At 43.1% G+C, this 27595-nt stretch overlaps 1 protein-coding gene across 8 annotated transcripts in view; it reads left to right on the top strand.

Moving 5' to 3' along the window:
• LOC143804859 (magnesium transporter NIPA2-like) overlaps positions 1 to 21275 on the top strand; it is a 112833-nt gene extending 91558 nt beyond the window's left edge. For 5 of the 8 annotated variants that reach the window (XM_077283379.1, XM_077283375.1, XM_077283376.1 and 2 more), the window contains exons 2-7: positions 9195 to 9323; positions 13481 to 13537; positions 15596 to 15686; positions 17850 to 18010; positions 18492 to 18756; positions 18842 to 21275. In XM_077283379.1, coding sequence (XP_077139494.1) covers position 13537; positions 15596 to 15686; positions 17850 to 18010; positions 18492 to 18756; positions 18842 to 19091 — 768 coding nt within the window. In that variant the 5' untranslated portion in view covers positions 9195 to 9323; positions 13481 to 13536 and the 3' untranslated portion in view covers positions 19092 to 21275. Of the gene's footprint in view, positions 1 to 747; positions 912 to 5551; positions 5626 to 9194; positions 9324 to 13480; positions 13538 to 15595; positions 15687 to 17849; positions 18011 to 18491; positions 18757 to 18841 lie in introns of those variants that run through there. The other 3 variants (XM_077283377.1, XM_077283373.1, XM_077283374.1) reach the window with 2 other exon arrangements.
• The last annotated feature ends 6320 nt before the right edge of the window (positions 21276 to 27595 follow it).

The following is a 27595-nucleotide window of genomic DNA, read 5'->3' on the forward strand; positions in this document are numbered from 1 at the left end:
TGATTCACACCGACAACGCATGAGGGATTACCTAAGAGAGAGAGCAGCGAGACATGCAGGGATTACCTAACAGACAGCAGCGAGACATGCAGGGATTACCTAACAGACAGCAGTGAGACATGCAGGGATTACCTAACAGACAGCAGCGAGACATGCAGGGATTACCTAACAGACAGAAGAGAGACATGCAGGGATTACCTAACAGACAGCAGCGAGACATGCAGGGATTACCTAACACAGCAGTGAGACATGCAGGGATTACCTAACAGACAGCAGTGAGACATGCAGGGATTACCTAACAGACAGCAGCGAGACATGCAGGGATTACCTAACAGACAGCAGTGAGACATGCAGGGATTACCTAACAGACAGCAGCGAGACATGCAGGGATTACCCAACAGCAGCGAGATATGCCACCCTTGGGGACTTGGACATATTACTTGAGCACACCGAAGACCCTCAGCATCCGAGCATGCTCAGGTAACACCTGAACAATATGATGTGACCCTGAGGAGACGGCGACAAGTAAGGGGTAAAAAGTCCAGCGTGTTTGGATGTCTGGTGACTTGTCGCGGTCGCCGGACTTTCCAGGTCACATTGTCACCACATTACCTAGTATGATATGAACAAGGCAAAAGCAGAAGATGCACAGCCATGAGAAGTGAGAGGGCTACACACATATTGGGGGTAATTAAAAAAAAAAAATAGAAATTCAATTAGATTTAAAATATTTATTGTAATTATAGCCTGATCACAATGTCAGAGAAGCAAGAAAACCATCTGTCTGCCATAGCATGGGATAAATATCAGTATGCTGAGATGCAAGAATTATGATGTAGACCTATATACTCAGGGGCGGAGTTCCCATAACGCCAACCTAGGCCATGACCTACGGCGCCACAGTCAAGGGGGTGAGTATTTATTATGTAACGGTATTCAGCTCGAGCCTTGGCGACTTAACCCCTGTACCCCCAAGTGTGGTTTGCACGTTAATGACCAGGCCAATTTTCACAATTCTGACCACTGTCCCTTTATGAGGTTATAGCTCTGGAACGCTTCAACGGATCCCGGTGATTCTGACATTGTTTTCTCGTGACATATTGTACTTCATGATAGTGCTAAAATTTCTTTGATATTACCTGCGTTTATTTGTAAAAAAAACCGAAATTTGGCGAAAATTTTGAAAATTTTGCAATTTTCCAACTTTGAATTTTTATGCAATTAAATCACAGATATATTTCACACAAAATACTTAATAAGTAACATTTCCCACATGTCTACTTTACATCAGAACAATTTTGGAACCAACATTTTTTTTGTTAGGGAGTTATAAGGGTTAAAAGTTGACCAGCAATTTCTCATTTTTACAACACCATGTTTTTTTTTTAGGGACCACATCTCATTTGAAGTCATTTTGAGGGGTCTATATGATAGAAAATAACCAAGTGTGACACCATTCTAAAAACTGCACCCCTCAAGGTGCTCAAAACCACATTCAAGAAGTTTATTAACCCTTCAGGTGTTTCACAGGAATTTTTGGAATGTTTAAATAAAAATGAACATTTAACTTTTTTTCACACAAAATTTATTTCAGCTCCAATTTGTTTTATTTTACCAAGGGTAATAGGAGAAAATGGACCCCAAAAGTTGTTGTACAATTTGTCCTGAGTACGCTAATACCCCATATGTGGGGGTAAACCACTGTTTGGGCGCATGGCAGAGCTCGGAAGGAAAGGAGCGCCATTTTACTTTTCAATGGAAAATTGACTGGAATTAGGATTGGATGCCATGTTGCGTTTGGAGAGCCCCTGATGTGCCTAAACATTGAAACCCCCCAATTATAACTGAAACCCTAATCCAAACACATCCCTAACCCTAATCCCAACGGTAACCCTAACCACACCCCTAACCCTGACACACCCCTAACCCTAATCCCAACCCTATTCCCAACCGTAAATGTAATCCAAACCCTAACTTTAGCCCCAACCCTAACTTTAGCCCCAACCCTAACTGTAGCCTTAACCCTAGCCCCAGCCCTAACCCTTGCCCTAACCCTAGCCCTAACCCTAATGGGAAAATAGAAATAAATACATTTTTTAAATTTTTCGCTAACTAAGGGGGTGATGAAGGGGGGTTTGATTTACTTTTATAGCGGGTTTTTTAGCGGATTTTTATGATTGGCAGCCATCACACACTGAAAGACGCTTTTTATTGCAAAAAATATTTTTTGCGTTACCACATTTTGAGAGCTATAATTTTTCCATATTTTGGTCCACAGGTCCTCATGTGAGGTCTTGTTTTTTGCGGGACGAGTTGACGTTTTTATTGGTAACATTTTCGGGCCCATGACATTTTTGATCGCTTTTTATTCCGATTTTTGTGAGGCGGAATGACCAAAAACCAGCTATTCATGAATTTCTTTTGGGGGAGGCGTTTATATCGTTCCGCGTTTGGTAAAATTGATAAAGCAGTTTTATTCTTCGGGTCAGTACGATTACAGCAATACCTCATTTATATCATTTTTTAATGTTTGGCGCTTTTATACGATAAAAACTATTTTATAGAAAAAATAATTATTTTTGCATCGCTTTATTCTGAGGGCTATAACCTTTTTATTTTTTCTTTGATGATGCTGTATGGTGGCTCGTTTTTTGTGGGACAAGATGACGTTTTCAGAGGTACCATGGTTATTTATATCCATCTTTTTGATCGCGTGTTATTCCACTTTTTATTTGGCGGTATGATAATAAAGCGTTGTTCTTTGCCTCGGTTTTTTTTTTTTGCGGTGTTCACTGAAGGGTTTAACTAGTGGGACAGTTTTATAGGTCGTTACGGACGCGGCGATACTAAATATGTGTACTTTTATTGTTTTTTTTTTTATTTAGATAAAGAAATGTATTTATAGGAACAATATATTTTTTTTGGGGGGGGGGGGGATTTTTTTTACATTTTTTTTTTTACACATGTGAATATTTTTTTTTTTACACTATAACATTGCCCCAGGGGGGGCATCATGTTATAGTGTAAGATCGCCGATCTGACACTTTGCTGTGCACTGTATCAGATTGGCGATCTGACGTGCACAGCTCCTCCAGGCTTCCCGGCGCCTGCTCTTAGCAGGCGCAGTAAAACCACCTCCGCGGCCATGCCGCGGCCATCTTGGATCCGGGCCTGCTGCAGGGAGGAGGAGGTAAGAGACCCTCGGAGCAACGCGATCACATCGCGTTGCTCCGGGGGTCTCAGGGAAGCACGCTGGGAGCCCCTTCCCTGCGCGATTCTTCCCTATACCGCCGGAACACAGCGATCATGTTTGATCGCAGTGTACCGGGGGTTAATGTGCCAGGGGCGGTCCGTGACCGCTACTGGCACATAGTGCCGGATGTCAGCTGCGATAGTCAGCTGACGATCGGCCGCGCTCCCCCCGTGAGCGCGGCCGATCGCATATGACGTACTATCCCGTCGGTGGTCATACGGGCCCACCCCACCTCGACGGGATAGTACGCCAGATGTCAGAAAGGGGTTAATGGATGAACGCTCTGTAGGAAGATCTGTCTTGTACAAGTCTAAATACAGTGGGGGAAATAAGTGTTTGATCCCTTGCTGATTTTGTACGTTTGCCCACTGACAAAGACATGAACAGTCTATAATTTTAAGGGTAGGTTAATTTTAAGGCTGCCGTCACAATAGCAGTATTTGGTCAGTATTTTACATCAGTATTTGTAAGCCAAACCTGGGAGTGGAACAATTAGAGGAAAAGTATAACAGAAACATATGCACCACTTCTGCATTTATCACCCGCTCCTGGTTTTGGCTTACAAATACTGATGTAAAATACTGACCGAATACTGCTAGTGTGACGGCGGCCTAACATTGAGAGATATAATATCAAAAATAAAATCCAGAACATCACATTGTATAAAATATATACATTTATTTGCATTTTGCAAAGAACACCATCCCCACTGCCTTCCATCTGCCGTCTCTCCTGCGCCATCCGCCTGCCGTGTCTCCTGCACCATCCGCCTGCCGTGTCTCCTGCGCCTTCCGCCTGCCATGTCACCTTCCGCCTGCCGTGTCACCTTCCGCCTGCCATCTCTCCTGCGCAATCCGCCTGCCGTGTCTCCTTCCGCCTGCCGTGTCTCCTTCTGCCTGCCGTGTCTCCTTCCGCCTGCCGTGTCTCCTTCCGCCTGCCGTCTCTCCTTCCGCCTGCCGTCTCTCCTGCGCAATCCGCCGGCCTTCTGTCCTTCCGCCTGTCCTTCCGCCTGTCCTTCCGCCTGTCCTTTCCTCCTGCCGTCTGTCCTTCCACCTGCCGTCCTGCTCCTTCCGCCTGCCGTCTGTCCTGCGCCTTCCGCCTGCCATCTGTCCTGCGCCTTCCGCCTGCCGTGTCTCCTGTGCCTTCCGCCTGCCGTGTTTCCTGCGCCATCCGTGTCTCCTGCGCCTTCCGCCTGCCGTCTCTCCTTCCGCCTGCCGTCTCTCCTGCGCAATCCGCCGGCCTTCTGTCCTTCCGCCTGTCCTTCCGCCTGTCCTTTCCTCCTGCCGTCTGTCCTTCCGCCTGCCGTCCTGCTCCTTCCGCCTGCCGTCTGTCCTGCGCCTTCCGCCTGCCATCTGTCCTGCGCCTTCCGCCTGCCGTGTCTCCTGTGCCTTCCGCCTGCCGTGTTTCCTGCGCCATCCGTGTCTCCTGCGCCTTCCGCCTGCTGTCTCTCCTGCCCACTGCTCTGTCATTCTCAGGGCAGTGACTTCGGTTTTCTTGTGCGCAGGTGTCCGAGAGTCACTGTCACTTCCGCTCACAGCGTTCCCCGGAGCTCTGAAAACTTGTAAGTCTGGCGTGCAACTAAGTCTCTTGCATAATTTGATTATCTGAAACTGGTTAATAGTTCTTGCATCTTAGCATCCTTATATTTATCTTCTGCCATGGTGGATAGATTTTTTTTTTCTCTAGTTTGTAATGGTCGTCCAGTGTTTTGCTCATGCTATATTTACAATATAGGTGTGCACATGGCTATGAGTATTGCCTTTTTAGTTTTTTCGTCCATTCACTCGTGTTGCATTGCAATCTTCGGTGTCATCGGATAGCCCCAGCCTTAAACCGATCCTGCAATGTTATTGCCACCGTTCCTGAGAATAGGGATCCAAAATGCCAGATTAGAATGAACAGCAGCGCTCCATCCCCTGTCTCCATGAGTGTGGGGAAAGAAGGCTTCTGTACTCCACTATCTATGGCAATGCCAGAGATGATGGATGGGGCAGATTTCAGCTTCACTTGAATGGGAGATAAGGTGCAGTACTTGGTACCAGTATGATGATACCACATGGATGACGTAGCTCCAGGCTAACTGATCAAAAGTACAGCCACATATACCATCAGATATAGTGGTGTACTGCCAATGGCGGAAAACTAGGAGCCCAGCAGCACCCCACCCCCCTGCCTAACCTTGCACTTTAAACTTTATTGGCATTCGGAATACCGATACAGCTGAAAGCAATAATGGAGGAGGGAGCATCAGCTGACACTCCCCACTACATGAATTTCTCTCTACGTTTGACATCTCAGCGCACAGGTCAAGATGATGTCACTATCACACCGAGCTGCAGAAGACACGCTGAGGAAACCAGAGCAGCGAGTAGGTGAGGGTTTTTTTTTTTTTATGTGGACCCAATTATACTATATGGAGGACTATGTGGCGTCCATTATACAGTATAGAAAGGTATGTAGGGCCATTATACTGTATGGAGGACTATGTGGGGCTCGTTATACAGTATGGAGGACAATTTCGGACCCATTATACTATATGGAGGACAATGTTGGGCCCATTATGCTGTAAGGAGGGCATTGCAGGGCCCATTATGCTGTATGGAAGGCAATGCAGGGCACATTATACTATATGGAAGGCAATGCGGGGCCCATAATACTGGGGTCATTCCATATCAAGTGATCCAAATATGAATATTTTTTTTACCTTACGTCTTTAGATTTTTTTTATTTTTTGTTTTTATGAAGTGCAACTTTAGTTAATTACAAATTAAAAGTTTAGAATTTTTTTCTTTGTCAGTTAATTTTTTACAGATTTTTAAAGTTTTGAAAAAGCGCGGATTTTGGCCTGGTATGGCTTTACATTTTTTATCATATCTCGGGCTAGAATTAAGATATAGAGGTGGGAGAGGCATATTTTTTTCCCAGAACGGTAGCGGCTTTCATTTGATATGTCACAAGACTATGTTTCTTTATATTTTGTTTTGGAGAAATCAAATTAAAAATTTTGATGCGTAATTCTGAAAAAAACGTATGTTTTATAATTGTGAAAACATGCATGTGTGTTACTTGTGTCCATGTTTATATTTGTACAGGGATTCAACTTGGGATCTATCAAATTTGTAATTTTTTTTAAGCCTTGAATCATCTGATTTTATGTTTGTGTGAGTTTCTTCCTTTTTTCTTTTCAAATTACAACTTATTGCATTCAACATTTATATGTAACAATAAAGAAACACAAAAAACAAATACCAAAGTGCCAGAATAAATACATCTTAATCATCATAACACAACTTGCTCAGCATTTTCAACCTGAATTCATTGAACAAGCCAAAAGATAAAAGGTGATCATATCCTCAAGTGTGATTTTCTAAATACAGTCTGATCCTAATTATATGTTACAAACAAGATTAAAAGAACCAATATTTCTACCACCTATTTATACATGGAACAATTTTTTTTCTACTATATCACTAAACATGTAATTTATGAAGTGTTTAAGAAGAATAGTCCAGCAGTTAAATCCTCGTACTATAAAATATGAACTAATCAAACAATTAATAGTAGGTTTTTACACTGGCCTGTTATCATCAATGTGTCCCTTCTAGAGGGTGAAATGTCATCTTGTCCATAAGCGCTCACTAACAATGGCCGTTTCCTTCTGTGTCAGTATGTGCCGCTGTCATGGTGTTCGGCTCCACCTGAGTTATATCTCATTTTTGTTCACTTTTACAATGTCTGATTTTCTTGGATACACAAAGGACGGCGCTGGACCAGAAGGTGCAGAAAAGTCACTTCTACCTCTTCATTTTCACAATCTTTGGAGAGTCCAGTAGCCGCCAGCGCCGATCATATTCACAGGTCACATAGCCAGTTGTGTCATCCATTGCCGATCTTGTGCCGCCTTCTACCACGTCATGGACGTCACTGTCTTTATTTCCACTACATGGGATGACAGTCCGGTATTGCTGAGTCCCTGTGATGGGTTCTGCTTCCTGTAACCGATGTTTTCACAATCTCTCCTCCTCTTTGTAGTCCTGGTTTGTGCAATACATGAACTGGATGTTAAGAGTATTTCTCTCCCTCCATTTGAGGAGTTGCCTGGGTGATAAGATTTGGTGTGAATACGGCCTCTGGAGACCCGAGCTGCCGGCCGGTCATCTGCTCTACAGTCACCGTCTACCCCTGGTCATCCTCAGCCCTAACAAAGCTTTCTCCTCTGTCCTCTCCTGCTTCTAAGCTGTAACATAATAAAATAATACAGGAATATCTAGCAATCATGGATTATTTGGTAAATCTAGACCCCACACTGTTAGACCACAGGCTGAACAGATCTGAAATCAAGATTTTTGAACTGACATTGTAATAGTTTTATTTTTTAAAATATGATCCCATCACGATCCCAGCTTGTTTTTTGGTACAGATGTGAATAGGAGCACAGCAGGGACATGTGCAGTTTTTGAAATTTTTAAATTAAACGTTTTTTTCGGAAATGCGTTTTAAAGTTTTGCGCTTGCGTTCACATAGGTAAAATATTATCAAAGATACTCTTGTGACATATCTGATGAAAGCCTGTTCAGTTCTGAGTAGAATGGTGTTCATTTTGTTTCTCTATCTCTTTTCTAGCCTGAGTTATGGGGAGAAATGTAAAGGCAGGCAACACCAAAATTCGCACTTTTTCCGAACTTTGAAAATCAGTAAAAAATAAAAAAAATCTAGAATTTTTTCTTCTTCACATTTTGCATTCTCTGACACACTATTACCAAATAACAAAATCTCAAAAGAATTAAAAATATAGTGGTAAAAATCATTGGTTCACTTGACATGGAATGACCCACTGTATGAAGGACTGTGTGGGGCCCATTATACTGTATGAATGACTGTGGGGCCCATTATACTGTATGAAGGACTGTGTGGGGCCCATTATACTGTATGAAGGACTGTGTGGGGCCCATTATACCGTATGGAGGACTGTGTGGGGCCCATTATACTGTAAGAATAACTGGGGCCCATTATACTGTATGGAGGACTGTGTGGGGCCCGTTATACTGTATGGAGGACTGTGTGGGGCCCGTTATACTGTATGGAGGACTGTGTGGGGCCCGTTATACTATATCGGCCCCATGTAGCCCTCCATACGTTACTGCTCTTCATAAATTTTATCTCACCCCAGTTCAATCCATTTCACCACAGCTAGGAGAAACTGGCATTAAATAGTCAAATAATATAGGAGCACCTGAAAGTTGCAAGGGGACTAGCTTAGCTAATATACCAGTCGTGGTATACCAATCAGTCCATTCATTATGTCACTGAGGGGGGGGGGGGGGGGTTGGGGAAGCTTTCTACCTGAATGATTGGGACAGATTTAATAGACAACGATCGGTAAATTTCTTAAAAATACAATTGATTGTCCTCCTGTGTGACAATCCCTTTAAATGCTGTGCTCCATTATGTTAAATTTCTGAACAAAACTTAATTTTGTTCTCTTTACAACACTTTTGACTGCCAATAATTGTATTGTTCATTCTTTTAGCACCTAATCTTGCAATCAGTATGGGGCACATGCCTGTACTCTTGTGTTCAGACTGTGCCAGCCTGGTGACGATTTTTTTAAATATTTATTTCACCTAAACTTCCTTCAAACATAAATTGGAAGTTTTAGTTATCTTGGGTTTCATTCAGTCATGGCAGTAATGGTGCAACAGAATGCCACAACATTACCAAACCACAAAAATAGTATCGCACATGCGCTTTTTGTTGTGTTTTTAATAGATGGAAATTGTTTCTATTCAGAATATTGACAAAGCGCCTGCACTTTACTACTATTTTTTTTTGTGGTATGTTAATGTCCTGGTTTTGTGCCACACTGTTACAGCTGTGCGAATACACCTTTATTATTGACTGATTTTGAAAAAAAATAACGTGTACTATCTTGTCTTTCCAGAAGAAAATCATTACAGGTTTTATATCGGGCTGGCTCTAGCGCTTTCTTCCAGTGTCTTTATTGGAGGAAGTTTCATTCTTAAGAAAAAGGCATTACTAAAGCAGTGTGGATATGGTCAGCTTAGGGCAGGTAAGAGCGCTACATTGTCCTCATGGCTCACAGAGAGGAAACCAATCCGTTATTTAAAGGTCTGAGATGTAAGTCTGCATTCACTCCATATGATTGCTGAATTTTGCACCCCAACGCAATCAAGATTCTCCTGTGCTTACACAGGACCTGGCGGACATGTGACCACATGTGTGCAATTTGCATACTTCTGGTCACATTCCGACTAGTCGTGTGCGGTCTCGTTCAGTGAATTAAGTGAGGCTGCGCACGTCTAGTTGGCATGTGACTGCAGGTTTGTAAGGGAGAATCCTGGCAGTGTACTTTTAATAAAAAAAAAAAAAACAGGGCTGTAGATTCTCATTGTAGTGATAAGTGGTGGCCCCCGTTATGAACGGACATACATCACCCATACTGTAGGTGGGTGATGAATGTCTGTTGTAGGGAAACCCCATTAAAGTGATTTCAAAATGTGTCTGTAGATTTTCAATTTTTTCCAATGACATTTACTTATTTAAAGATTTTTTGATTTGCTCCTAAGGCATTTTGTGCACATACATAGAACCGGTCAAAAGTTTGTACACACTTGTTCATGCAATGGTTGTCCTTGTCCTAATTGGACATATTATTATTCAGGCCCCTTGAAAAAGGTATAGGTCCGAAACGTGCGTCGGGGCAGACGCTCTTGCCCGGACTGCAGCCTCACGTTGGTATCCCTGCGGTACAGGTAACATTATTTATTTATTATACTGTCGCTATTAGGAATTATTGGGTTAGGAGAAGCAGGTGTGCCCTGTCTATTGCGCCAGTAAATAGCGGAAGTAACTAGCATTATGCATTATTTACGGAGTAAGTAATGGCTATAGTTACTGGTGCATTGCACATAGAGGGCTAACATATATATATACTGATACCAGGTGTTTGTCTGGCTGCGGTGCCGGGTGAGTGTGTCAGTCACCTATGTATCACACGGAGCGCATTGTAGTGCCGGTTTTCACCCTCTGTTCCAATTTGGTGTGATGGAGTTTTTTAATATGTGTTAATAAAGTTTATATTAATATTTTCTATACATTGGCTATTGTATCATCTTTTTTGTGTTTTTTTCATTTATGGTTTATGATGATGAGTCTGACAGTCCTAGCAGACACATGATGTGGGTAAAGACATGGCAGGTAATTTGGATCATGTGTCTCTGTCATCTTTGTTTCATATAACCTTATTGGAATGTGCACATTGTAGATTCAGACTCCAGGCAGGCGAACCACGAAGGAACACGTATGGAAATAAGGAGTAAAGAACCACGGGTGAAACAAACCAGAGTATGTGTTAAACTTTACATTCCTCAGAGTACTTTTCTTTTACACACATGACCGTTTTACACCCCCTTGGGTGTCACCTGGATTGGCTTCCTAGAGGTGTTAGGTACTTGTTGGCTGATTTGTCTTCACTCTTCGGTCCAACTCTTCCCAAACCATCTCAATTGGGTTGAAGTCCATTGAAAGTAAAGGTAATGTCATCTGACAGTCTCCATCCATCTCCTTGGTCACATAGCCTGAAGGTGTTTTGGGTCTCTGCGCTGTTGCATCACAAATGATGGTCCCACTAAATGCTAGTCAGATAGGATGACATGTCGTTGCAGAATGCTTATGTAGCCATGCTTGGTAAGTGTGCCTGGAATCTGCAATAAATCACCAACACTATCACCAGCAAAGCACCATCACACTTTCCCTCCATTCACCATGGGCACCACTCTTGATAGAAAGCATATCCTCACTTTTTCTGTGTTTCACAAAGACATCACAGATGGTGAAGAAAAAAATCAAAAATTTTGACTCCTCAGACCATGGTACAAATTACCATTGATCTAATGTCCAGTCCTTGTGTTGCTTGGCCTAAACAAGCATCTTCTTGCCTGAGGTCCTCAGTAGTGGCTTCTTTGCAACAATTTGACGATAAAGGCCTGCTTCTCAGTCTCATCTGGACACTTAATGTTGAGATATGTATGCTACTTGATGTCTGTGCATCATTTATGGAGGATGTTATTTGAGGTGTTGTCGATTTGCTGTATCTGATGCATCTCTGATGAACTTATCCTCTGCAGCAGAGGTGATTCTTTGTCTTCCTTTACTGGGCGGAGGGTTCTCATTAGAGCCAGTTTCATCATGGCATTTAATGGTTTTCATGACTGCATCATAAAAGCTTCTAGAAATTTTCTTGACTGACTAATCTTCATGTCTTAAAGTAATCAGGGGCGGTCGTTTCTCTTTAGTTTGTTGAGTGGTTCTTGCCATATTCTGGCTTGGAACAGTTGTACAGTAGAGCTCGGCATTGTATGGATGTAGGTTCCAAAACTGCCTGCCTAAAACACACCTGATAGTCGCAAACCATTTCTGAAGGAAAGGGGGTTCCACGTTAGGATTCTGGATCAATCATAGCTGTTCATTAGAAGCCATTACAGGTGACGACCTGAAGAAACTGGTTGCGAGATCGCCAATAAGGTGTTAAACTGATATCAGATTAAAGGGGATGGCTTCTTTCATAAGCCTAAGGTTTAACACACACACTGGTTTGTTTCTTTACTCCGTGTTTTCATATATGTTCCCCTTTTGGTTTTGCTGCCTTCAGTCTGATCTACAATGTGCACATTCCAATAAGAACAAGGAAACCATTCCATGAACAGGGGTGTCCAAACTTATGATCAGTACCGTATATTATAAATACTTATTTTATTATTAAATAATACTTTTAAGACTTAGGCTACTTTCACACATCAGGTTTTCGCTATCAGGCTCAATCCGGTTAATTTTGAAAAAAACGGATCTGGCGAATGTTGCTGCTGGATACGTTTTTTTTCCCATAGACTTGTATTAGTGCTGGATTGCGCCGGATGACCTTGCGTTTCATCCGGTTTTCGCCGAATTCGGCAAATCTGCCATTTCCGGAAAAAACGTCCATAGCAACGTTTTTTGTCTCTGGCGAAAAAGACGAAAGCGCCGAATCCAGCGCTTCTGGCTGTTTGCTAGAATGGAAGCCTATGGGAGCCGGAAGGTGCCAGTCTGGAAAATGACGGATTCTGGCGCCGGATTCTGTTTTTTTTAAACTAAGCATGCTCCAAATTTTTTTTTTTTATTCAATTATCTAGATATGCTAGCTGGATCCGTTGAAAAAAACGGATCCGTTCCATCAGTTTTTCACAATCTGTGCCGGATCCGTTTTTTCCAACAATCGCCGGATTGTGCCTGATGCAAAAAACCTGATGTGTGAAAGTAGCCTTACAGATGGTTTGCAGTAAATTCTTTCATTCATACAACATAAAGAACCTGTTATCTACTGACATGTACTTGGTTACCACTTGCTCAACCTAAAGGAATCCTGAACTCCATCCTGACACCCAAGTAACTGGGTACATTTCATGTCTGTGTAATAGTTGGACATGTATGACATCTGAGGGGTGTACTTGCCGCACAGTGCCATGTATGTACCCGCAGGAGGACGAATGCCACAATGTCACAGCGGTGATCAGAGATGACAATGATCGCCTGACGGCTCCATCTTTGTGCACCAATAGATCCTGAAAGCCCTGTGCACGTTATGGTTATAGTACTGGAAAAAATGCAAAATAAATAACACAGAAGGAAACGTTTTCTTCCAATAAAGAATATATTATTGGTTTCCACTTTATGGCCTGAGTTTAGCAATTCCAGAGGTTTTCGGACGATTCTTTTTGTGACTTTTTGAAAAGTTGCAGAATTTGGTGCAACTCCCACTCGGGTCCCCCATGCTGTTTATACAGTGCCCCATTTTTGTGACATTTTACGCTGGGAAGTCACAAAGACAATTTAAGACATAAGTCTTTAAGCTAAATTCATGAGCCGCGTGCGACATTTTGAAGAATTGGGTGGAAAAACCGTCAGTGACTACCACAAGACAAAAAAAGAAAGTGACTTACACCCTCTGCCTGCAAATGAAGATTCGGGGCCTAAGTGATTGTGCAGGGAGACCGTGACGAGTCCGCAGCGACACCGGGCTGTGTGGCCACAAGCTGCAGCGGGACCACTGTGCCGGATTAGGGGGTCCTATTAACTTTGGGTGTTTAGTGTATTTTAAACACTTATATTCTCTGGCTTCGGCCGACACTTTTACAGTTTTCAAACTTAACTATTTATCCCTTCCTCATGCAGGTCAAGGAGGACACGCGTACCTGAAGGAGTGGCTCTGGTGGGCAGGCCTCCTGTCCAGTGAGTATAGTATGGTCACCAGTCTACTAAATAAAAAAGATTAAAAAAAATAGATGCTGTAACTTTTGGGTTTCTGTTTTACAAATTGGATGTTGTGTCTGAGTCACTGATATTGCAGCAAGCGCTGAGGAATCGCCTCCTAGTGGGATCCACCTTCATTGTGTGGCAGACGGCGTTTGTGACTTATCGCTGATTAATCAACATTGCACCGAGGAAAGGAAATGTGGGTGAATGGAGCATTACAGTGGGGAAAATTAGCATTCTGACTAATAGTTTTTGTCTGTCTGCCACTGCTGGATAGCTTTCTGACGCTCTGCGGCCGGCTGTCGCCCCATGTCTTTGCTGTCTTATTGCACTTTCTTTTATAATGTTTTGTGCTTGGCCTGTGTTGATATAACCATGTGGTATTAAAGGGCTTTTCCACATTCAGAAAAATGGACCCCAAATGCTCTAAAATAGTCCCCGCTGCTGCACAGGTCTCGCTGTTTTGACTGCAGCGGTGACGTCATGTCAAGATCATGCATCACCACTGTAGCCAGTCACTGATTGACTGCAGTGGTAATGCACGCTGTTGACGTGACATCACTGCTGCAGTAAAAGTACAGAGACTCGAGGAGAGGAGCCGCTGCTGGATCCAGGTAGGGGGTGAGAACCTACTCTTGTGTGTTAGATCATTTTGGGTCCACTTTCCTGAAATTGTAAAACCCCTTCTGTACCATTGCTTGTACTATTAGTGCTTCACCAGCCGATGTCATGCCATATATCCTGCTGAGCTGCATTGGTGTTACACACCTGCCCCGGTCTGTTAGATCTCCTTGTGCTCCATGTCAGGCTTTGCTTACAGCCCGGCGTGCTCCTATAGGTGTGAGTCCTATATGAGGCCTCCCAGGACTCACACCCGGGTCTTACTATTGTATTAAGACTTTCTAGTAACTCTTCTAGTTTGTCTGCTGTGCACAGTTCCTGTCCTCCGGCTCCAGGTCATCTCCTGGTCTCCTGTAGTTACCAATCCCTGAGTTACTTGTCTGCGGCTTCCAGTATCCCTGCTGCCTGCCAGTGGTCTTCAGGACTTCACCTGCTTGCCTGCAGTTGCCAGTAACCTTCAGAGGAGGTCTTCACCTGCTTGTTTGTGGCTTCCAGGACCCCTTTGAGTCTTTGTTTACCTCTAATCTTCCTCCTGCGGCTTCCTGGATGTCTCCTGTCTGCTTGCAGCTTCCAGAAAATGTCCTGGAAGCCACAGCAGAACATGTAGAAGCAAACTGCAAGTCTTACAGGGGTCCTGGAAGCTGCAGGTAGCAAGGTTACTGGAAGCCACAAACAAGAAGGTGAAGTCCTCCTCTGACAGGTATATTCCCAGGATTCCCCATAACAGTATAACACATGCAGGGCCGTCTAGTGGGGAAACGCATCTATTCTGACATCAGTGCAGGACGTGGTCCCATCCTGCAGAAAGGTCCATTCTGGATCCGCATCTAACATACGTTCATGGCGTACACTGTCCTGTGATCATGCAGTAAATGTGCACGATGGACATACTCCTTTTACATATCCAATATTGGTTGTGACGTTATTGGCTTATGAATTTTTTTAGTGTATGTTCACACATGGCGGGTATGCTGCGATATTCCATCAGGATTTGTCACACTTCATAGTGGATGAGAATATAACAAATAAAGAAAAAATCAGCACCGAAATTAAAGAGGTTTCCCACAAACGAAAGTTCATTTTCATCACTAGGGACATTTTATTTATCACATCCAATTGTGGAAATTATTATTATTCCAAGATCTACTGATGAAAATTAATTTTATTTGTGGGAAAACCTCTTTAAGCTACATAGTGAATGTCAATTTCTGCTGCAGACTTCACACCTTGCGATGTATGGAGTCACATCTGCGACCAGTTTTGCAAAGTGTCTTTCCAGCTAACTTCTGCTACGTGTGGACATAGCCTGATGGCCCAGTACAGGCTGATGATCAATGCGGTTATTTATGTAAAAAGATGTTTGTTTTTTTTCTGTTATTTTTATTGTTGTCCATTACATGTTTTTTTTCCCAGTGGGATTTGGTGAAACTGCCAACTTTGCAGCATACATCTTTGCTCCTGCAACATTGGTGACTCCCCTTGGAGGCCTGAGTGTCCTGGTGAGGTAGGTGGACACCGTAGTTAGCAGGCCAGTGTGAACGCTGTTACCGGAGAATGCTCCATTTTTCTCCATCTTGGTACAACAGTTGTACAAATACAGTGGATGTGCACGTTAGCTGTACGGAGTGGCTCAAAACGGCGGCAATTGTGACAGGTTTTAGTGGTGTACCTACCTTCTCCCTACGCCCTCCTCTTCTCCCGTCGCCAACCTGAGGATCCAGTTATGTTTTCATTACAGTAGGGGCCTACTGACCTTCCTAGGAGATCACCAGTTTTATGATGCCCTGCAATACTGGAGTACTGCTGTGTATTCTACAGGCTTAAAGAGAACCTGTCACCCCCAAAATCGTAGATGAGCTAAGCCCACCAGCATCAGGGGCTTATCTACAGCATTCTGTAATGCATGCTGTAATGCTGTAGATAAGCCCCCGATGTATGCTGAAAGATGAGAAAAAGAGGTTAGATTATACTCACCTGGGCGGGCCGTCCGGTCCGATGGGCATCGCGGTCCGGGGCCTCCCATCTTCTTACGATGATATCCTCTTCTTGTCTTCACGTTGTGGCTCCAGCGCAGGCGTACTTTTTCTCCCCTGTTGAGGGCAGAGCAAAGTACTGCAGTACATATATATAATCAAAAATATAAGCGCAACACTTTTTTTTTTGTTTTTTCTCTTATTTTTCATGAGCTGATGTCAAAGATCTAAGATTTTTTCTAAGTACACAAAACGCCCTTTTCTCTCAAATATTGTTCACAAATTTGTATAATTCTGTTACTGAGTGCATACCTGCCATACACAGGCAATCCCTGCATATTTTTTGGGGGTGTTTATTTTGTGTAGTACCTTTGTGAGTTCAAAATCCTTTATGTACCCCTGGATAAAATTCTTGAGGAGTGTTTCTTCCAAAATGGGGTGACTTGTGATTGGTTTCCACTGTTTTGGCACATTAGGGGCTCTCCAAACGCAACATGGCATCTGCTCTCCATTCCAGCTATTTTTGCGTTCAAAAAGTCAAAAGGTGCTGTTTCCCTTTTGAGCCCTGCCGTGCACCCAAACAGTAGATTTCCCCCACATATGGGGTATTGGAATACTCAGGAGAAGCTGTACAACACATTTTGGGGTTCATTTTCTCCTGCTACCCTTGAGAAAAAAAAAAAAAAGTAATGTTAATGTACAGTAAAAAATTTTGTGAAAAAAAAAAAATAAATAAAAAATCATTTTTTCCTTCCACATTGCATTAATTCCAGTGAAGCACCTGAATGGTTAATACATTTCGTGAATGTAGTTTTGAGGGGTGCAGTTTTTAGGATGGTGTAACTTTTGGGTATTTTCTGTCATACAGGCCCCTCAGTCACTTCAATTGTAATGTGGTCCCTAAAAAAAATAATATTTTTTTAAATTCTGTTGGAAAAATTTGAAATCGCGGGTCAACTTTTAGCCCTTATAACGTCCTAACAAAAAAATGATGTTTCAAAACTGATGCAGAAGTAAAGCCGACATATGGGAAATGTTATTTATTAAATATTTTGTGTGGTATAACTATATGATTTAAGGGCATAATAATTTAGTTTGAAAATTGCGAAATTTAAAAAAAATTGTAAATTTTCATGAATGTACGCAAATCCTAACGACAAAATTTTACCACTATCATGAAGTACAGAAAACCTCTGAATTAGTGGGATCCCTTGAAGCATTCCAAAGTTATTACAACATAAAGTGACACTCATCAAATTTGGCCTGGTCATGAAGGTCAAAATAAGCTCCGTCACTAAGGGGTCAGGTTCACCTTTTAGCGGTAGCGTGCATTTTAGGATCATCCTGAAAGTCAAATATCCCTACATTTTTGTAAGTAGTGTATATTGGGCAACCAGGTAGGGCAGGCATCAGGTCCAGCACGACTGGTGGCGCAGAGAGGGGCCTTGTGGCCCCGGGCTCTCCTGCACCGCTTTACTGTAGCTATTTAGCCCTGGTGTCATAGCTAAAGTCACTATCTGACCCTGCTGGAAACAAAAATATAAGAATTAGGTGTATCACATTGTACATTTACCAGTCTTTGTAATCGGAGGCTTTCCTGTACCGATTGAGGATAGCAGCCGTTGTTCTTCACCTGTAGTGCCGTGTCACCTCCACATTCACTTTTCGCCATTCCTCTGTATATTTTCTTTTAGTGCTATTTTATCATCTCATTTCCTGAATGAAAGACTCACCTTCCCAGGCAAAATCGGCTGCGCTTTAAGTGTCTTCGGCTCTACTATTATGGTTCTTCATGCGCCTCAAGAAGAAGAGATTTCCACATTAGGTGAAATGGAGCAAATACTCAAGAAGCCAGGTATGTTAGTGGGGGATATCCATGGCTTAAAGGGGTAGTCTGGCAAGAACACATCGATGACCTATGCACAGGATAAATCAACACTGTGAGATCTGTGGGGGTCTGGCACCCCTACTTATCAGATGTAAGCACAGTAGCTTTATTAAATGTGTAGTGCCGCTACCTGGCAATGCAGAGCAGCTCCTATATCTGTTCTGCAGTACCTGGCCTCTAATACGTTTTTGTCTTCATTTGCACCCATTTTTTTGGCTTAAATTATGATTAATTGGTTGGCCATTCCCTTTTCAGGTAAGCTCCTTCCACTTTCCAAAAAGATGTTGGAATGGTGTAAAATCTCCAAAAGTCATCACTATTTATTTTTTTTTACACAACTTACAGAATTGAGATTGAAGGAAATAAAAAAAATTGAAGAGTTTGTGTCCTTAAATGACTTCTCGATGTGTACTAACCTTTTAGGTAACGCTGTGTCTCTTCTCTGTAGGCTTCGTGGCTTACGCATCGTGTGTGGCTCTGCTTTCTCTGGCATTGGCCCTCCTGGCCGCTCCACGGTGGGGTCACACCAATGTGCTCGTCTACATGATGATCTGCTCTCTTGTGGGCTCGCTCACGGTGGCCTCTGTTAAGGGCCTTGGCGTTGCCGTAAAGGGTTTATTTTTAGGCAGTGCAGTCTTTACAGACCCCCTTACCTGGTTACTCCTGCTTTGCTTGGTCATCTGCATATCCGTGCAGATCCATTTCCTGAACCGGTAACTACACATCATTATGATCTGGATTCTGATAAATGTTGATGGTTCCTTTTCCCTTACAGCTACTTATTTTTTCTTCCTACAGAGCCCTGGATGTGTTTACAGCTTCTCTCGTAACCCCGATATATTATGTCTTGTTCACCTCGTCCGTGCTGATATGTTCAGCCATCCTGTTCGAAGAATGGCGACATCTTAATTTTGGAAATGTGCTGGGAACCGTCAGTGGGTTTGTCACCATCATACTTGGTGTTTGTATGCTTTATGCTTATAGAGATTTCCCCATGCATTTATCAACATTGCCAAATTATTTAAGGTCTGCGCAGAAGCGAGAATAAACATGTCAGCAATCAAGATGGGACGCAATCTTGTAAGCCCTGTGCCTCCCACCCTGGAGGAGCAGTGGTGGTGGTGCAGGGGATGTCTTCTCTGCGTGCTAGGGCCAGTGCCGAGATTATTTATGTGCGGGTTTTAATGCACAACATCGGGTTATTGCACAGATCTCCCGGGTCTGGACCAGGCAAAGGGACTGAATAATCAGTAATCTCAGCCTTAGCTTCTGGATTTGGACAAGAACCCTGTGACGTAACGATGTCCCGAGTATGCCCTGCGGAGAGGACCTGGTAGCAGAGAAATTATTTTTTCATACTAAGTCTTTGTATAGAGATCATTGATAAGTGATGTTACCACTAGAAAAGTTATAACCTTATGGAAACCACAGGATGGATAGATGTGTTATTGTTCTGGAAATAATGGAAACAACACTTTCAAAACATCTAGATTTATTCAGGAGTATGAGTCGCGTGCAGAAATCCCGGCACTTACAGCCTCAGCTGCTACCAGTGAGGTTATTAATGCTCGTCTGAGGAACGCACTTGGGCAAATCATCACGATCCGCTGCTGGCAGCTGCCTCTTCCGATTATGTCCCAGATGTGCTTGATGGAAGATCAGATCGGAGGGGCTGCAGCCACAGTCGCACGTTTAGGCCAAATATAATGTGAACCAAGAAATAGTAAATTATCCAGTCACTGGAGGGGAGGAGAGGCGTACCATGAGACACTATATGAGGGCAAACCTCACAGCTAGAAGTGCCAGACAGCTGTTATGGTGACTGAGCTGCTGTCTTGTCATTAATCTACACCTGAGACATTACATGGGCATTACTGATCTACAATGGTTATTATTCACTAGCCTATGGCGGCTTGTATCCTGCTTATTCTCATATGAACACATGTTGCTATTTACTGTAACAATGCCTATATAGAAATGTGCAAGGCTCATGATCAGTACAAGTATATTCTTTATTGGAGAACAGAATTAAAACCATGAAAATAGACATACAAAGGTCAGACACCTAATATACTAACGGTAGGTAAGAGGTTTAATCTGCCATCATTTGCCTCCAACAGCCGTGTGTGGTCGGAGCTATTCCCTCCTGTTAAATCCCGCTGTCAATCTCTGACGGCAGCATTTATCATACGCTGGCAGGGGGTGACGTGATCGCGGGGTGACAATGGGTTGTCCCAACAGCTGGGGGTTTGCTGAAGACCGCCGTGCCTGTAATGTCGATTCTCCTGTGAAGGCCGGCCTGTGGCCAGTGTTCACTGCTGAAACCCTACTGTGTATAGTACAAGTGATCGGATGATCGCAGCTTCAAGCTTCCTAAGGGAACTATTAACTACAGTAAAACATGAAGTTTTTTTTTCTAAAAATATAAGCAAAAAACACAAGTTCAATCACCTCCCTATTGCCCCATTTAAAAACAAACAAAAAAAACTTGCATATTTAGTATCGCTGTGTTTGGAAAAGTCTGATCTATCAAAATCTAAAAATCAAAAAGTCAGACTTATGTTTTTTTGGCCACCGCAACATTGCAATAAAATGTAATAAGAGGCAATCAAAACATCGTATCTACCCCAAAGTGGTATCAATAAAAATGTCAGCTCTGGGTGCAAAAAATAATCCCTCACCGGCCCCAGATCCTGAAAAATTAGAACATTATGGGTATCAAAAAATGGCGACACGCAAAGATTTTTCTTTATGACAAATTTCTGATTTTTTTTTTTTCACCATTTAGTTGAAAACAAAAAACTACACACGTTTGGTATCTGCGTCCTCGCACTGAGCCTGGTTTTTTTGACTGCCACCTTTTGAGTATCCGACCCCAATACTGTGATTGCATACAATATAGCTATTGATTTGCAGTATTCACACAGGAGTTTTGTCATTATCACTTGCCTACATTTAGTATTTTAGGTGTCTGACTTTTCTATGTCTTTTTATGCTTTTAATTATTTTATTATCCAATAAAGAATATATTTTTGTTGCTTTTGAGCCTTGCAGGTTTCTATAGCGGTATCCTTGAATGTATTGGTGCATTTTGGCCCCTTATTTCTCGCTTCCTATTCTCATGTAGGTGGTCTGTTTCCTGTGTGGATCGTTATCACAGGCGCTATGTTTTTATAGTTTGATCATTAATTGTAATTCAATTTCTATGTGAGTGAAGTAGTTTCTTTATGAATCACTGTCACCAATCGTGATATGACTTCACAAAGGCTCCACTGTCCACGAGCCAACACATCGCCATCCCTTTTGGAAGTGCATTGAACAGCAAGGTGGATTGCTGCTGAGGGGAAAAAAAATTCTCTTTAAATCTTCAGCTTAGGGTACTGTCACACAGTGCCATTTTGATCGCTATGACGGCACGATCTGTGACGTCGCAGCGTCGTATGATTATCGCTCCAGCGTCGTAGACTGCGGTCACACGTTGCAATCACGGCGCTGGAGCGATGGCGAAGTCCCCGGGTAACCAGGGTAAACATCGGGTTTACCCTGGTTACAAGCGAACACATCGCTGGATCGCTGTCACACACAACGATCCAGCGATGTCAGCGGGTGATCAAGCGACGAAAGAAAGTTCCAAACGATCTGCTACGACGTACGATTCTCAGCAGGGTCCCTGATCGCTGCTGCGTGTCAGACACTGCGATATCGTAACGATATCGCTAGAACGTCACGAATCGTACCGTCGTAGCGATCAAAATTGCACTGTGTGACAGTACCCTAAGCGAGTGTGAACGAGCTGAGTGTGACCTGAGTGTAAGTGTGACTTGTGAATCAGTGACTTTGGATTCAGGGAGTTTCCAAGGGAGGAATTACTGAATTGTTGTCTGTATTTTATTGATACTTTGCATTTATTTTTTATTTAACGTTTCTGTGTGGTGCAATCCCCATTAGGAAATGTGCTCCACCATTGTTAATGCCATCCAGTGCACATCTTGCCACATGTATGCAGTCCTTGATCAGCCGGTCGAGGGTGCATACTGCTGTGCGAGATGTGAGCACATTGTGCATTTGGAAGCCCAGATTCTGGATCTAAATGTGCAGCTGGGAACACTGAGATCCATAGACGATATGGAAAGGAGTCTGCTGCTCACTAAGCAGAAGCTCAATGGGATAGATGAAGGGGGGATGGTAGGATGGAGCTGCAGGACAGTGAAGTAGCAAGCTGGGTGACAGTTAGAAGGCCGGGTAGAGGGAAGAGTGCCAGGGAGGCTAGTCCTGATCTGGCACACCCCAATAAGTTTGCTAAGTTGGCAGATGAGGGGGGTGCCAGTACAGGGGTAGCACTGCTGCAGCCAGGCATGTCCTCTGAAAGCCGGAGGAGTGACTGCTCCAGAAAGGAGGGAAATAGGAGAGCAGGGCAGGCCAGACAGGTGCTGGTAGTGGGGGACTCAATTATTAGGGGAACAGATAGGGCAATCTGTCACAAAGACAGGGATCGTCGAACGGTGTGCTGCCTACCTGGCGCTCGAGTCCGACACATCTCTGATCGGGTGGACAGATTACTGGGAGGGGCTGGTGAGGACCCAGCGGTCATGGTGCACATTGGCACAAATGACAACGTTAGAGGTAGGTGGAAGGTCCTTAAAGATGATTTCAGGGAATTAGGCTGCAAGCTGAAAGCAAGGACCTCCAACGTGGTATTTTCCAAAATACTGCCTGTACCACGTGCCACGCCAGAGAGGCAACGGGAGATTAGGGAGGTTAATAAGTGGCTCAAGAATTGGTGTAGGAGGAGGGGTTTGGGTTCCTGCAGAACTGGGCCGACTTCTCAGTTGGCTACAGGCTCTAAGCTAGGGACGGGCTGCACCTCAATGGGGAAGGTGCAGCTGTGATGGGGGAGAAAATGGCTAGAAGGTTGGAGAAGTGTTTAAACTAGGGATTGAGGGGAGGGTATTCAGTTTATAGGAGGGGAAGATAGTGCAGGTAGAGACCTGGGCACAAATAAGGAAGTTGGGGGTGGCGGTGACATGGAGGGTGGGGTTAGATCAGTTAATAATTTTAGAAAGAATAGAGGTACAGAGAGGAACATCAAGTGCATGTATACTAATGCCAGAAGCCTCGCCAACAAAATGGACGAATTAGAATTAATGTTGTTGGAGAATAATTATAACATGGTGGGGATATCTGAGACGTGGCTGGATGAGAGCCGTCGGGCCTACGCAGCGTTACGGCCCCATACCGACGCTAGTGTGAAAGTAGCCTAAGCGAGGGGGTGGCGTGTGTCTGTATGTAAAATCGTCCTTAAAACCCATCCTTCGTGATAATATAAGTGAATCTAATGAAAATGTAGACTCCCTGTGGGTGGAGATAAGGGGAGGGGGAAAAAATAATAAATTACTGATAGGGGTTTGTTATAAATCTCCAAAAATAATGGAAGCAATGGAGAATATCCTCATAAAGCAAATAGATGAAGCTGCGACTCAAGGAGAAGTCATTATTATGGGGGACTTCAACTACCCTGAAATAGATTGGGGAACAGAAACCTGCAGTTCCAGCAAAGGTAATCGGTGTCTGACAACTATGAGAGACAATTACCTCTGACAACTGGTTCAGGACCCAAGCACTGCTAGACCTAATATTAATCAACAGGCCAGACCGCATAGCAAATATAAGGGTTGGGGGTCACTTGGGGAATAGTGATCACAAAATAATATGTTTTCATGTCTCCTTTAATAAGATCTGTAGTAGGGGGGTTACAAGGACACTAAACTTCAGGAGGGCAAATTTCCAACTGATGAGAGAGGATCTTGGTGCAATTAACCCCTTTCTGACTGTCACGGGTTCCTTCTCCGGTATCACACAATCAACAGAGCAAGAGAATAGTGAACAATTCCAAGACCTTTATTTAGGCAAAACACGAAAGGTCCATATATACGATCCATCACACAAAGGATAAAATATTCCAGAACACGAATGCATTTCAGTAACAGGATAAAAGTCCAACAATCCAGCACAGAGGATAACAGTCCATATTCCCTTCTTTCTCTCTGATCCTCTTCACATCATGGTTCCACATCAGACTCATCTCTGTGTCTCACCTCCCTGATATTTACAAGTCTCCCCCCTCATTCACAGGTTAGGGGGGGTGGGTCACAGGGGCTCATTGTTTCAACAATCTAGGTCAACATGTCATTAGCATATTAGCAAACAACATTATTCACTGACCCTGTGGAGACATAACAATACAGAACTGTGGGGAGAATATCAGATGGCAAATAACAACTCATCCTACAAGATACAGTAACACCATGATAATCAGTAAAATATAAATATACACAAAAATGATACCCACATAGCATATCACCCCATCACACTGACCTCGGATGGGATAGTACGTCCGAGGTCAGAACCCCCGCTTTGATGCAGGGCTCCGGCGGTGAGCCCGCATCAAAGCCGGAACATTTCAGCTGTTTTGAACAGCTGACATGTGCCCGCAATAGCGGCGGGTGAAATCGCGATTCACCCGCCGCTATTAACTAGTTAAATGCCGCTGTCAAACTCAGACAGCGGCATTTAACCAGCGTTTCCGGCCGGGCGGCCGGAAATGAGCGCATCGCCGACCCCTGTCACATGATCGGGGGTCAGCGATGCAACTGAATAGTAACCATAGAGGTGTCAAGGACCGATCCCAGATAGCTGTGAGCGCCACCCTGTGGTCGGCGCTCATAGAACACCTGCATTTCTGCTGCATAGCAGCGATCTGATGATCGCTGCTATGTAGCAGAGCCGATCGCGTTGTGCCAGCTTCTAGCCTTCTATGGAGGCTATTGAAGCATGGCAAAAGTAAAAAAAAAATGTGAAAAAAAAAATACATAAAAGTTTAAATCACCCCCCTTTCGCCCCAATCAAAATAAATCAATAAAAAAAAATCAAACCTACACATATTTGGTATCGCCGTGTTCAGAATCGCCCCATCTATCAATAAAAAAAGCATTAACCTGATCGCTAAATGGCGTAGCGAGAAAAAAATTCGAAACGCCAGAATTACGTTTTTTTTGTCGCCGCGACATTGCATTAAAATGCAATAACGGGCGATCAAAACAGCGTATCTGCACCGAAATGGTATCATTAAAAATGCCAGCACGGCACGCAAAAAATAAGCCCTCAACAGACACCAGATCATGAAAAATGGAGACGCTACGGGTATCGGAAAATGGTGTTTTGTTTTTTTTTAAGCAAAGTTTGGAAATTTTTTTTCAACACTTAGATGAAAAATAACCTAGTCATGTTAGGTGTCTATGAACTCGTACTGACCTGGAGAATCATAATGGCAGGTCAGTTTTAGCATTTAGTGAACCTAGCAAAAAAGCCAAACAAAAAACCAGTGTGGGAATGCACTTTTTTTGCAATTTCACCGCACTTGGAATTTTTTTCCCATTTTCTAGTACACGACATGCTAAAACCAATGATGTTCAAAAGTATAACTCGTCCCGCAAAAAATAAGCCCTCACATGGCCAAATTGACGGAAAAATCAAAAAGTTATGGCTCTGGGAAGGAAGGGAGCAAAAAACGAACACGGAAAAATGGAAAATCCCAAGGTCATGAAGGGGTTAACTGGGACGATATCCTGAGACATAAAAATACACAAAGAAAATGGGAGACGTTTATTAGCATCCTGGATAGGACCTGTGCACAGTATATACCGTATGGGAATAAACATACTAGAAATAGGAGGAAACCAATATGGCTAAATAGAGCTGTAAGGGGCGCAATAAGGGACAAAAAGAAAGCATTTAGAGAATTAAAGGAAGTAGGTAGTGATGAGGCATTAAATAAATACAAAAAATTAAATAAATTCTGTAAAAAGCAAATCAAGGCAGCAAAGATTGAGACAGAGAGACTCATTGCTAGAGAGAGCAAAAATAACCCCAAATTATTCTTACACTATGTAAATAGTAAGAAACTAAAAAAATTATAGTGTTGGCCCCCTTAAAAATAGTCTGGGTGAAATGGAGGATGAGGAAAAAGCCAATATGCTAAATGACTTTTTTCATCAGTATTTACACAAGAAAATCCCATGGCAGACAATATGATCAGTGATAACAAAGTTCCTCATTCACCTGCTTAAACCAGCAGGAAGTACGGCGGTGTCTAAAAATCACTAAAATTGACAAATCTCCGGGCCCGGATGGGATACACCCCCGAGTACTGCAGGAATTAAGTACAGTCATTGATAGACCATTATTTTTAATCTTTAAAGAGTCCATAATAGCAGGGTCTGTACCACAGGACTGGCGTATAGCAAATGTGGTGCCAATATTCAAAAAGGGGACAAAAACTGAACTCGGAAATTATAGGCCAGTAAGCTTAACCTCTACTGTGGGTAAAATCCTGGAGGGCATTCTAAGGGATGCTATGCTGGAGTATCTGAAGAGGAATAACCTCATGACCCAGTATCAGCACGGGTTTACTAGGGACCGTTCATGTCAGACAAATCTGATCAATTTTTATGAAGAGGTAAGTTCCGGACTGGACCAAGGGAACGCAGTGGATGTAGTGTATATGGACTTTTTAAAAGCTTTTGATACGGTGCCACACAAAAGGTTCATACATAAAATAATAATGGGGATAGGGGAAAATATGTGTAAGTGGGTTGAGAGCTGGCTCAGGGATAGGAAACAAAGGGTGGTTATTAATGGAGCACACTCGGACTGGGTCGCGATTAGCAGTGGGGTACCAGAGGGGTCAGTATTGGGCCCTCTTCTTTTTAACATATTTATTAATGACCTTGTAGAGGGCATACAGAGCAGAATTTCAATATTTGCAGATGACACTAAACTCTGCAGGGTAATCAATACAGAGGAGGACAATTTTATATTACAGGATAATTTATGTAAACTAGAAGCTTGGGCTGATAAATGGCAAATGAGCTATAATGGGGATAAATGTAAGGTCATGCACTTGGGTAGGAGTAATAAGATGTATAACTATGCTTAATTCTAAAACGCTGGGCAAAACTGTCAATGAAAAAGACCTGGGTGTATGGGTGGATGACAAACTCACATTCAGTGGCCAGTGTCAGGCAGCTGCTACAAAGGCAAATAAAGTAATGGGATGCATTAAAAGAGGCATAGATGCTCATGAGGAGAACATAATTTTACCTCTATACAAGTCACTAGTTCGACCACACTTAGAATACTGTGTACAGTTCTGGTCTCCGATGTATAAGAAAGACATAGCTGAACTACAGCAGGTGCAGAGAAGAGCGACCAAGGTTATTAGAGGACTGGGGGGTCTGCAATACCAAGATAGGTTATTACACTTGGGGCTATTTAGTTTGGAAAAACGAAGGCTAAGGGGTGATCTTATGTTAATGTATAAATATATGAGGGGACAGTACAAAGACCTTTCTGATGATCTTTTTACTCGTAGACCTGAGACAGGGACAAGGGGGCATCCTCTACGTCTGGAGGAAAGAAGGTTTAAGCATAATAACAGACGCGGATTCTTTACTGTAAGAGCAGTGAGACTATGGAACTCTCTGCAGTATGATG

The sequence above is a fragment of the Ranitomeya variabilis genome, chromosome 2 (assembly GCF_051348905.1).
Source record: "Ranitomeya variabilis isolate aRanVar5 chromosome 2, aRanVar5.hap1, whole genome shotgun sequence".
NCBI lineage: Eukaryota > Metazoa > Chordata > Amphibia > Anura > Dendrobatidae > Ranitomeya > Ranitomeya variabilis.